The sequence below is a fragment of the Heloderma suspectum genome, chromosome 2, assembly GCF_057233095.1.
Source record: "Heloderma suspectum isolate Gila_16-S chromosome 2, 16-S_ref, whole genome shotgun sequence".
In the NCBI taxonomy this organism is placed as follows: Eukaryota; Metazoa; Chordata; class Lepidosauria; order Squamata; family Helodermatidae; genus Heloderma; species Heloderma suspectum.
Genome location: NC_139459.1, coordinates 400,006,469 through 400,018,721, shown reverse-complemented (window position 1 = coordinate 400,018,721; position 12,253 = coordinate 400,006,469). Strand labels below are relative to the sequence as shown.

Genomic DNA, 12,253 nt, shown 5'->3' with positions numbered 1-12,253 from the left:
TGAGAAACGGACATTCAAATCAGGGACTGAACCAAAGCAACTGCTGCGGAGAAAGTCAGAACGTAAAAGCCCGCTCTGGCTGGACATTCCTTCCAAAGGTTGGGTGGGGAACCCGATCGCGCCACAGAGGAGACGACTGGGCCCCCCTTCGCAGACCCCAAGAAGAGGGGAAAAAGGGGATACCTCCTAGGGAAACATCCATTTCCATCCAGCCAGGCTGGTGTGACATGCATGCTTTGAAATTCAGGAAGACTTCCCCATCACCTCAGAAAAATAACCCCCCACCTCTGGAATGCCTCGGCCTTCAGCTCCCCCACTTTGCACGGCCATTAACCGGACACACCATGTTGCTTTTGTGCTCTGTCATAACTCAGCTCTGGGACAGACTTCTCCCTTTTGACTCCTTTTGACTCTCCCTTGCTTTCTCTCTCTGTCTCTCTCCTCTGTTTGTCTGTCTGTCTCCAATCTCCCTCTCTGTCTCCCTCCCTCTCTGCCTCTTTCTTTCTGTCTCTCCTCCGCCCCCTCCCTGTATGCCTGTCTCTTCCTGTCAGTCTGTCTCTCCATATGTCTGTCTGCTTCCTTCTGTCTGTCTGTCTTTCCCTCCCTCTCTCTCTCCAGCATCCCTCTCTCTCCCCCCCTTTGTTTCTCCCTTCCCCCTCCATCCCTCCCTTCCTCTCTCCCCCTTCCTGTCTCTTTCCCCATCTCCCTCCCTCCCTCCCTCCCTCCCTCTCGATCTCCTTCTCTCCCTCTCTGCCTCTTTCTGTCTGTCTTCTGTCTCCCCCCGTCCCCATGTGTCTGTCTCTTCCTGTCGGTTGGTCTCTCTGTCTGCCTCCTCCTGTCTGTCTGTCTGTCTGTCTCCATCCCTCTCTCTCCTCCCCCTTGTTGTCCCTCTCTTCCCCCTCCATCCCTCTCTCCCTCTCTCTCCCTTCCTGTCTCTTTCCCCATCTCCATCCCGCTCTTCCTGTCTCCCTCCCTCTCTGCCTCTTTCTGTCTTGTCCCTCTCCCTCCCCCATGCCCTGTCTGTCTCTTCCTGTCGGTCGGTCTCTCCGTCGGCCTCCTCCTGTCTGTCTGACTGTCTGTCTCCATCCCTCTCTCTCCTCCCCCTTGTTGTCCCTCTCTTCCCCCTCCATCCCTCTCTCTCTCCCCCTCTCCTTTCCTGTTTCTCTCTCCCCATCTTGCTTCTTATTCTATCAAATCTGGCACCCAAATTCGTGTCCCATGACAGGCTGGTGGAACAAATATCAGCGGTACGTTACTATTAGGAGGAGACAAAATCTGGCTGGGAATGCAAATTCGTCGATTTCAGAGATGGCGTTTATAATGGTGTACGGCACCACTGGCAAATACTTAGTTTAAAGCTCTTATTGACAGCCACTACGCCTTCGGAGAGGCATTTCCACCTTTCAGAATGGGGAAAAACCTGCAGAATTGCCAGTAAAGCACCAAACAACGAGCTTTCGGCAGGAAGGGGGTCCCGCCAGGGGAAGGAAGTGCAGCCATCTGAGGAACCTCGGAGGACCGTAATCAGGACCGCAGGCCTGAGGTTCGACACGGCTGGTTTAGAGAGACCAATTATGTGATACTGAGCGGTATTTTTAATTCTGCTGGAAGTAAAGTAGGGTAGGTGGATGCAACGTTTCACCGTAGACAACCTATTTATGGCACTTGTGACCACAAACATATTCAGAGATTCCAGTCTAGACAGAAGCGCCTGTTTAGACCATTCTCCCCCCACTCCCCCACCCCCGAGGAAAGCCAGGGAACATCAATTGGCATTAGCTAAAGGTTGTCCTGCCTGCAAAGCACCCCCAAAACTTAGCCAGGCTAGAAGAACTCAATGAAAAGAAAACTTGGCTTAATCAGAATGTCCCAGGAAGACTTCTTTCAATCAAATGTTTTGAAAATGTCCAAGAGTTGCTTCTTTTGGAGAGGAAGTTATCATACGGATAAACCTTGTATTGGAACACTCTTCAATATTTACTGATATACATGTTCTTTTATTAACCTGCTTCCTTGAAGATAACACATGCTCAGTGTAAATGGATTTTCCATGCCCCTTTGACTGCCAAAAGACTGATACTACAACACTGGAAGGATAAATGCTTACCTCCTTATAATGCAATGGACTGAAGATCTAACAATATAGCCATCACTTGCAAATGGACACATATGGATATTTGGTCTGCCTTTATTGCAATTTATGCGTAATCCACTTTTTCTAGAACAATGTAATAATTGAAACTGGGACTTTTAATACATGTAGATCTACTATATATTTTCCTTTCTTTTGATCCTCTTTCTTTCTTTCTTTCTTTCTCTCTCTCTCTCTCTCTCTCTCGCTCGCACTTTTGCATTTATTGAAATCTACAATTTAAAAAAAAAAATGCCCCAGGCAGACTTATTGGCTGTTGACTTCCTCTCTGGCAACATCCCTACAGGTAAGTAATGACAACAACAGGAATTGCAACCTTTCAGCATTGATCAAGAGAAGGTGTTCTTACCCAGAGACATAAAAATCCAAGCAGGGACAACAGAAAAATACTCTTATGAGTACCATGTGTTTCTTTATGAGCGTGGAAGAAAATTCCGCAAGCCATTAATCGGGCCCATGTTTGCGCTGACCCAGTGTTTCACTAACCTTGCATGCAGCAAAGTGAAAGTAAACAAAAGCAAGCAGACTTAAGTGTCGGGGTAAAAGAGGAAAATTCCAAGCCCCAAGTTTCAATGACACCTGAAAAGCTAGATACAACCAGAACAGTAAGAATTGCTTATCAAACAATCAATCTTGCCAATCAGAAGTATTATACAACTCATCCCGCCTCTGTAATGTTCTGTATCCAATCAGTGTTAGCCAAAGTTGTGCCTTGTCATACATTGTATAAAAACTTGGTTTGAAATGTAAACGGGGAAAACCTCCTTATAAGAACTTTGTAGGAATCCCCACATACCTATGCTTTCTTTCCTGTCTTTTGTTTTCTTTGAATAAAGATGTGGACGCTCAGAATAAGCTGTGAAGTTTTCTTGGTCATGAGTACCATGTGTTCCTTTATTTCTGCTCTCGGCCTTAGAAGGGACTCGTCAGTTCCCATTCGTGCCTCAAACAGGTTCAGATAACACCTGTCTTTTCTGTTTTCATGGGGAGAGCAGCCAATGCTTCTCTGTCCCAGCATCTTAGGACTTTAACATAATTACAAACTGTGTTTTTATGATGTTTACCATTACTGCTCCCAGGACTTCCAGCTGTAATTCAAGGTTTTGACAAAAGTGGGGCACTAACCATTCAGGAAGGACAGCCAGTGGCATGCACACCCCCCCGTCATTGGTGGCTCATAAGTAATGGAACAAACCAACATCATTTCAAACTTAAGGATCACCTTTAATACCTGGATGAAAATCCTTTGCAGGCAATGACTGCCTGACATCTGGAACCCATGAACATGACCAAAGGCTGAGTTTCCTCCCTCGAGATGCTTTGCCAGGCCATTACTGCAGCTGCCTTCAGCTGCTGCTTGTTTGTGGGTCTTTCTGCCTTCAGTCTTGTCTTCAGTAAGTGAAAGGCATGCTCTACTGGGTTGAGATCACTGCCTTGTTGCGGCGAAGCGGGCTGCGTAATTCAGTGAAGCCATAAGCTATGCCGTGCAGGGCCACCCAAGACGGACAGGTCATGGCAGAGAGTTCTGACAAAATGTGATCCACTGGAGAAGGAAATGGCAACCCACCCCAGTATTCTTGCCAAGAAAACCCCACGGAACATATCACAAGGCTAAAAGATATGATGCCGGAAGATGGGCCCCTCAGGTCGGAAGGTGTCCAATATACTACTGGGGAAGAGCAGAGGGAATTTCCAAGGAGCATCAGAAAGAGTGAAGCGGTTGGGCCACAGCCGAAAGGACACTCAGCTGTGGATGTGTCTGGTGGTGAAAAGAAAGTCCGATGCTGTAAAGAACAATCTTGTTTAGGAACCTGGAATGTAAGATCAATGAATCAAGGTAAGCTGGAGGTCATCAAACATGAGATGGCAGGACTGAACATCGACATCTTGGGAATCAGCGAACTAAAATGGACAAGCATGGGCGAATTTAATTCAGGTGACCATCATATCTACTACTGTGGGCAAGAATCCCGTAGAAGAAATGGAGTAGCACTCATAGTCAACAAAAGGGTGGGAAAAGCAGTACTGAGGTACAATCTCAAAAACGACAGAATGATCTCAGTACGAATCCAAGGCAAACCATTCAACATCACAGGAATTCAAGTCTATGCCCCAACCACTGAGGCCAAAGAAGCTGAGGTTGATCGGTTCTATGAAGACCTACAATACCTTCTAGAACTAACACCAAAAAAAGATGTCCTCTTCATCATAGGGGATTGGAATGCTAAAGTAGGAAGTCAAGAAATCACTGGGATAACAGGCAAGCATGGCCTTGGTGTACAAAATGGAGCAGGACAAAGGCTAATAGAGTTTTGCCAAGAGAATACGCTGATCATAGCAAACACTCTTTTCCAACAGAACAAGAGGCGACTCTACACATGGACATCACCAGATGGTCAATATCGAAATCAGATTGATTATGTCCTTTGCAGCCAAAGATGGAGAAGCTCATACAGTCAGTAAAAACAAGACCTGGAGCTGACTGTGACTCAGATCATGAGCTGCTTGTTGCAAAATTTCAGCTTAAATTGAAGAATGTAGGGAAAACCACTAAACCATTCAGGTATGACCTAATTCATATCCCTGATGAATATACAGTGGAGGTGAGGAATAGATTTCAGGGTTTAGACCTGATAGACAGAGTGCCTGAGGAACTATGGACGGAGGTCCATAACATTGTTCAGGAGGCTGCAACTAAATTCATCCCAAAGAAAAAGAAATGCAAGAAAGCCAAGTGGCTGTCTGAGGAAGCTTTACAAGTAGCTGAGGAAAGAAGGGAAGTGAAAAGCAAGGGAGAAAGGGGAAGATATATCCAACTGAATGCAGAGTTCCAGAGAATAGCAAGGAGAGACAAGAAGGCCTTCTTAAATGAACAATGCAAAGAAATCGAGGAAAACAATAGAATGGGAAAGACTAGAGATCTTTTCAAGAAAATCGGAGATCTCAAGGGAACGTTTTGTGCAAAGACGGGCATGATAAAGGACAAAGAAGGCAGGGACCTAACAGAAGCAGATGAGATTAAGAAGAGGTGGCAAGAATACACAGAAGAGCTATACAGGAAAGATCTGAATGTCCCTGATAGCCATGATATCAGGTCACTGAACTTGAGCCGGACATCCTGGAGAGTGAAGTCAAGTGGGCCTTAGGAAACATTACTAACAACAAAGCTAGCGGAGATGACAGTATCCAGCTGAGCTATTTAAAATCCTAAAAGATGATGCTGTTAAAGTGCTGCACTCAATATGCCAACAAATATGGAACACTCAGCAGTAGCCACAAGACTGGAAAAGGTCAGTTTACATTCCAATTCCAAAGAAGGGCAACGCCAAAGAGTGTTCAAACTACCGTACAATTGCGCTCATTTCACATGCCAGCAAGGTGATGCTCAAAATCCTACAAGCTAGGCTTCAGCAGTATATGAACAGAGAACTACCGGAAGTACAAGCGGGGTTTCGAAGAGGCAGAGGAACTAGAGAGCAAATTGCCAACATTTGCTGGATCATGGAGAAAGCAAGAGAATTCCAGAAAAACGTCTATTTCTGCTTCATTGACTACGCTAAAGCCTTTGATTGTGTGGATCACAACAAACTGTGGCAAATTCTTAAAGAGATGGGAGTACCAGACCACCTTACCTGTGTCCTGAGAAACCTGAGAAACCTGTTGACAAGAAGCAACAGTAAAAACCGGACATGGAACAACCGATTGGTTCAAAATTGGGAAAGGAGTACGACAAGGCGGTATATTGTCGCCCTGCTTATTGAATTTATATGCAGAGTACATCATGAGAAACGCCGGGTTGGATGAATCACAGGTCGGAATTAAGATTGCTGGGAGAATGATCAACAACCTCCAAAATGCAGACAATACCACCCTAATGGCAGAAAGCGAAGAGGATCTCAAGAGCCTCTTGTTGAGGGTGAAAGTGGAGAGTGCAAAAGCTGGTTTGAAACTCAACATTCAAAAAACTAAGATCATGGCATGTGGCCCCATCACCTCCTGGCATATAGAAGGGGAAGAAATGGAAGCAGTGACAGATTTTATTTTCTTGGGCTCCAAGATCACCGCAGATGGTGACTGTAGCCATGAAATTAAAAGACGCTTGCTCCTTGGGAGGAAAGCTATGGCAAACCTAGACAGCATAGTAAGAAGCAGAGACATCACCTTGCTGACAAAGGTCCGCATAATCAAAGCTATGGTTTTCCCAGTAGTAATGTATGGCTGTGAGAGCTGGACTATAAGGAAGGCTGAGCGCCGAAGAATTGATGCTTTCGAACTGTGGGTCTGGAGAAGACTCTTACGAGTCCCCTGGACTGCAAGGAGATCAAATCAGTCCATCCTAAAGGAAATCAACCCTGACTGCTCATTGGAAGGACAGATACTAAAGCTGAAGCTCAAATATTTTGGCCACCTAATGTGCAGAGAAAGTCACTGGAAAAGACCCTGATGCTGGGAAAGATTGAAGGCAAAAGGAGGGGTCGGCAGAGGATGAGATGGCTAGATAGCATCACGGATGCAATAAATATGAACTTGAGCACATTCCGAGAGAGAGCGGAGGACAGGAAGGCCTGGTGTGCTATGGTCCATGGGGTCACGAAGAGTCGGACACGACTTAACAACTGAACAACAACAACAGGTGACTGACTTGGCCATTGAAGAACATCCCATTTCTTTGCCTTGAGAATCTCTTGGGTAGCTTTTGCTGTATGTTTTGGGTCATTATCCAGCTGCAATATGAAGCGACGTCCTATCAGTTTGGCAGCATTTGGCTGAATCTGAGCAGAAAGCATAGCCCTATACACCTCAGAATTCATCCTGCTGCTTTTATCAGCAGTCATCAATAAACGCCAGTGACTCGGTTACATTGGCAGCCATACATGCCCATGCCATAACACTGCCTCCGCCATGTTAGACAGATGATGTGGTATGCTTGGATCATGAGCTTCTCCATACTTTTCTCTTCCCATCATTCTGGTACAAGTTAATCTTGGTTTCATCAGTCCAAAGAATCTTATTCCAGAACTGGGCAGGCTTTGTAAGTGTTTGCTGGCAAAGGCTGATCCGGCTTTTCGGTTCTTGAGAGTTACCAGTGCTTTGCACCTTGTTGTGAAGCCTCTGTATTTGCATTCATAAAGCTGTCTCTTGACTGTAGATGTTGACAATGACATGCCTACCTCCTCAAGAGCGTTCTTGACCTGGCTAGATGTTGTGAAAGTGTTCCTCTTCACCATGAGCAGAATTCTGCAGCCACTTTTCCATGGTCTTCCAGGCCTTTTGCTGTTGCTGAGCTTGCCAGTTAAGTCCTTCTTTTTCAGGATGTTCCAAACTCTTGTTTTGGCCACTCCCACTGTTTCTGTTATCTCTCTGATGGGTTTATTTTGTTTCCTCAGCCTAATGATGGCCTCCTTCACTCGCATGGACCCCCCTTTGGACCTCACGTTGGGAGTCCCAGTGAACAGCTACCAAATGCAAATGTAACACGCAGAACCACCTCCAGGCCTTTCATCTGCTTGATTGGTCATGGGGCACCCAGGAAACAGGCCACACCTGGCCATGCAGCTGCTTGTCAGCCATTTGTTCCATAACTTATGGGCCACCAACAATGTGTGTCTGCCACTGGCTGTCCTTTCTGAATGGTTAGTGCCCCACTTTTGTCAAACCCCTTGAATTACAGCTGAAAGTCCTGACTTCGCTCCCATCTGGGTGTGTGTCCTTTCAACTTCAATGTGGTGGTGTACAGAGGCCAACTGCCCTAACAGTTATCCTTGTTCCAATATTTCTCGCCCTAACTGTACATGGCCTCAGTGGACTTTGTGGAAGGGTGGCATATAACTGTCAGGAGCACCTTAGATGCCTCTTGCAGTCCCCTCCAATAGCCAACTCAGGACACAGATGACGAGGAATTCTTTCCGAGACTTTATTCCTTTATTACTTTATGACTCTTTCAGAATACTAGCCGCTAGCGCCAAAGCAAGGAACAGCACTGGGGAAAGATAGCAGAGTAGCCTAAGCTCCAGGTAAGGCAGTTGGTCCCTATTTGAAGGAGAATCACGGGAAGACCCTGAACTTATGGGCTAGGGAGAGATCCTCCCTCTTCCCCTTGGGTCCTCGGGACACGACCGGTTTGCGTGCCAAAGGAGCGCTACGCCTCCTTTCGGCGCCCTCCATCTGTCGTCGCTCCCTGCGTCTGCGCCGAGCGTCCAGCAAGCCCCCCTCCAGCACTGTCTCGCTGCCAGGGTCACTACCTATCCCAGGAATGCTGGCAGGAGGAATCTCTGCCAGCTGCTGTGCCTGTGAGAGATGAGCGAGCTCCTCTCCCACGGATTGCTGTTGCTCCTCAGAATCAGAACTGCTCTGGGGCTCTATGGGCTCAGATTCCACCCTGACAATAACATACGAGAAACAAGTAAATAATAAATAGGCAAGACTGCCCGGTCTCTCGCATCCCAAAGCCCACAAGGAAGGCCCTGGTGATGTCAGAGGGTGGCCAAGCTTGAAAGAGAAGTTCTCATGAGGAAAATCAACACCTTGCAGAGAGATGGACTGCAGGGAATCAAGAAGTTGAAATTTCTAGAGATGTTTGCACGAGAGATCAAGGGGTCAAATTTCACGCTTGAGGGTTGTGGAAACCAACCTATTCAGTTCTGGGGAACCAGGCAAGATATAGTCTCTCCATAAATCAAAGCACCCACCTGCCCACTGTTCCTGGGCAGGGTCTCAGAGGGGAGGAGACGCTCCCAGAAATAACCGCTGGGCAAGAAACCAAGCAATGCAAGAAAGAAATTATTCTCCACAGACATTTGATATTCCAGCTCCTGGAGTGAAAGCCCTCTTTTCTGACATTGGTTTCAATTACAATGCTGGGTTGGACCTATAAAAACGCTGCAGATTAATGTATTTTCAAATTATGGGAGGGACTAAGGGCAAGTGTTTACAAGCTCAAGGGGAACAAAACCATCAGCACACTGGAGAAATTCAGAACAAGTTGAAATACATGGCCAGTAGTCTTTACCTGGTGCTGTGACATCTCCATCGCTTTCCTGCACGACCCACCTGAATAGCAGCCTTTGCACGGGATGCAACGGAGCCTTCTCCATCCCAGGGAAGTCGCTGCCCATGTCTGTCTGCCCCTCCACCTGAAACGGCAGCGAGGATCCCAGGCAGGGAAGGGAAGAGGCATGTGCAGTTGAAGGCACACTTGGAAGAAACTGATTATCTAGACCCATTTCAGTCGGGCTTCAGGCCTGGGCATGGGACAGAAACGGCCTTGGTCGCCTTGGTGGATGATATGAGGAGGGCTCTGGATAGGGGTGAATGCTCCTTCTTTGTTCTCCTCGACCTCTCAGCGGCTTTTGATACCGTTGACCACGGTATCCTCCTGGACCGCCTGGAGGGGTTGGGCATTGGAGACACTGTATTGCGGTGGTTCCGGTCCTTCCTCTCCGGCAGGTACCAGAGGGTAGCACTGGGAGAGGAGGTTTCGGACCCATGGCCACTTACTTGTGGGGTGCCACAGGGTTCCATCCTCTCCCCGATGCTATTTAACATCTATGTGAAGCCGCTGGGGGCTATCATCAGGAGGTTTGGGGTGCAGTGTCATCAATATGCAGATGACACGCAGCTCTACCTCTCATTCAAATCTTCACCAAGGTTGGCCGTAGAATCCCTGTCCAAATGTCTGGGGACGGTGAGTGGCTGGATGGGGAGGAATAAGCTGAAGCTGAACCCTGACAAGACCGAGGTACTTTTGGTGGGAGACAAGAGGAGGCTGGGGGATGTTGACCTGGTGTTGAATGGGGTACGGCTACCCTTGAAAGACCAGGTCCGCAGCCTGGGGGTCATTTTGGACTCCCAGCTGTCCATGGAGGCTCAAGTGTCAGCTGTGAGCCGGACAGCGCTGTATCAACTCCATCTGATACGGCGGCTGCGCCCCTTCCTTCCCGACCATCTGCTCCCATCGGTAGTACATGCCCTGGTCTCCTCTCGTTTAGACTACTGTAATGCGCTCTACGTGGGGTTACCCTTGAAGACGGTTCGGAAGCTGCAGCTGGTACAGAACGTGGCGGCTTGCCTGATTAAAGGCAGCCGCCGGCGAGATCACATCACTCCAGTGCTGAAGGAGTTGCACTGGTTACCAGTTGTTTTCCGGGCCAAATTCAAGGTGTTGGTTTTGACCTTTAAAATCCTATATGGTTCCGGCCCAGCCTATCTTAAGGAGCACCTCCAGCAACACCAGACAGGCCGCTTAACAAGATCAGCCTCGGATGGCCTTCTCTCTGTCCCATCAGCCAGGACAGCTAGACTGGTGGGGACGAGGGAGAGGGCCTTTTCTGTGGTGGCCCCCACTCTGTGGAACTCCCTCCCTAGGGAACTCCGTCATGCCCCCTCTTTAATGAGCTTCCGTCGTGCATTAAAAATGTGGTTGTTCAGGCAGGCATTTGGGGTGGGTTAGGGTATTTTAAAAAAATTTTTATGGTAGAATTTTATTGTTTTAAATTGTTTTATGGTGTGTTGTACATCGCCCAGAGTGGCTGGGTGACCAGCCAGATGGGCGATTAATAAATTTAATAATAAATAAATAAATAAATAAATAAAACATGAACATACGTGGAACCAACAGTGGACGCAGAGAGAACTGGATTGCAGGGAAATCAGCTTTGTTCTCTCCCTAACTAACGGCTATTAGGTTAATCCTGCACTGTCGGTATTTCAGGGTTCCACTTATAACCTGGACCCCCCGAGCAACTCCTTAAGGATCTTTGCCTCCTTAAGAGTCCCACCTTCCTTCTTTTAAACTTCTCCTTCCCAGTAACGTGGGGTTTAGGCTGTACACGTGGGGTGACTGACGCTCTAGACACAGGGTTTAACCACAACAGGTTTCCGCAGGGTGGCTTGTTAACTGGTGTATATTGGCATACCGCCTCTGATACTGGCGACAGCATGGGGCCCTCAGGGCTGGTAGCTACTGGTAGCCTTCTCTTCCAGGAATTTGTCTAACCCCCTTTTAAAGCCATCCAAATTGGTGGCCATCACTACATCTTGTGGGAGCAAATTCCATAGTTTCATTATGTGCTGTGTGAAGAAGTCCGTCCTTTTCTCTGTCCTGAATCTCCCACCAATCAGCTTCATGGGATGACCCCACTGGGTTCTAGTATTTTAAGAGGGACAAAAATGTCTCCCTATCCACATTCTCCACACCATGCCTAATTTTGCAGGCCTCTATCACGTCTCCCTTTACCCTCCTTCGTTCAAAGCTAAATCATCCCAGCTTCCCTCGCAGGGGAGATGCTCCAGCCCTTTGATCATTTTAGTTGCCCTTTTCTGCACCTTTGCCAGCTCTACAATATCCTTTTAAGGTGTGGTGACCAAAGTTGTACACGGTATTCTAAGTGTTTTGTTCTCCAATTATGCCTAACATGGAATTTGCCTTTTTTTACAGCAGCTGCACACTGGGTTGACATTTTCATCCAGCCGTCCACCACAACGCCAAGATCTCTTTCCTGCTCGGTCATCGCTAGCTCAGATCCCATCAAGTTATACTTGAAGTTGGGATGTTTTGCCCCAACGTGCCTCACTTTACACTTGCTTAGACTGGACCGCACTTGACATTTGGATGCCCATTCTCCCAGTCTGGAGAGATCCTTTTGGAGCTCCTCGCAATCCCTGTTTGTTTTAATCGCCATAAATACTTTGGTGTCATCGGCAAACTTGGCCACTTCACTGCTCACTCCTAATTCAGGATCATTTATGAACATGTTGGAAAGCATTGCTCCCAATACTGATCCCCATGGCACCCCACTATTTACTTCGTTGGGAGAATTTACCATGTATTCCTACTCTCTGCCTCCTGTTCTTTAACCAGTTACTGATCCATAAGAGGACCTCTCCTCTTATTCCATGACTGCTAAGTTTGCTCAGGAATCTTTGTTGAGGGACTTTCTCAAAAGATCTTTGGAAGTCCAAGTAGGCAATGTCTACCGGATCACTCCTGTCTACGTGTCTACTGACACTCTCAAAGAACTCTAAAGAGTGCTAACACTTTCTACACTCCCATGTATTCATACAGTTTCTACTCTGTGTGGGCTATTGAATATAAGGCAAAGT

At 47.3% G+C, this 12,253-nt stretch overlaps 1 protein-coding gene across 1 annotated transcript in view; it reads right to left on the bottom strand.

Annotated features, from left to right (window-relative positions):
* Window positions 1–12,253, bottom strand: part of LOC146356622 (uncharacterized) — a 39,651-nt gene that overhangs the window by 1,141 nt on the left and 26,257 nt on the right. The window contains 1 exon segment of the mRNA XM_084830225.1: window positions 388–410. Within this exon segment, the coding sequence (XP_084686351.1) occupies window positions 388–410 (23 nt within the window).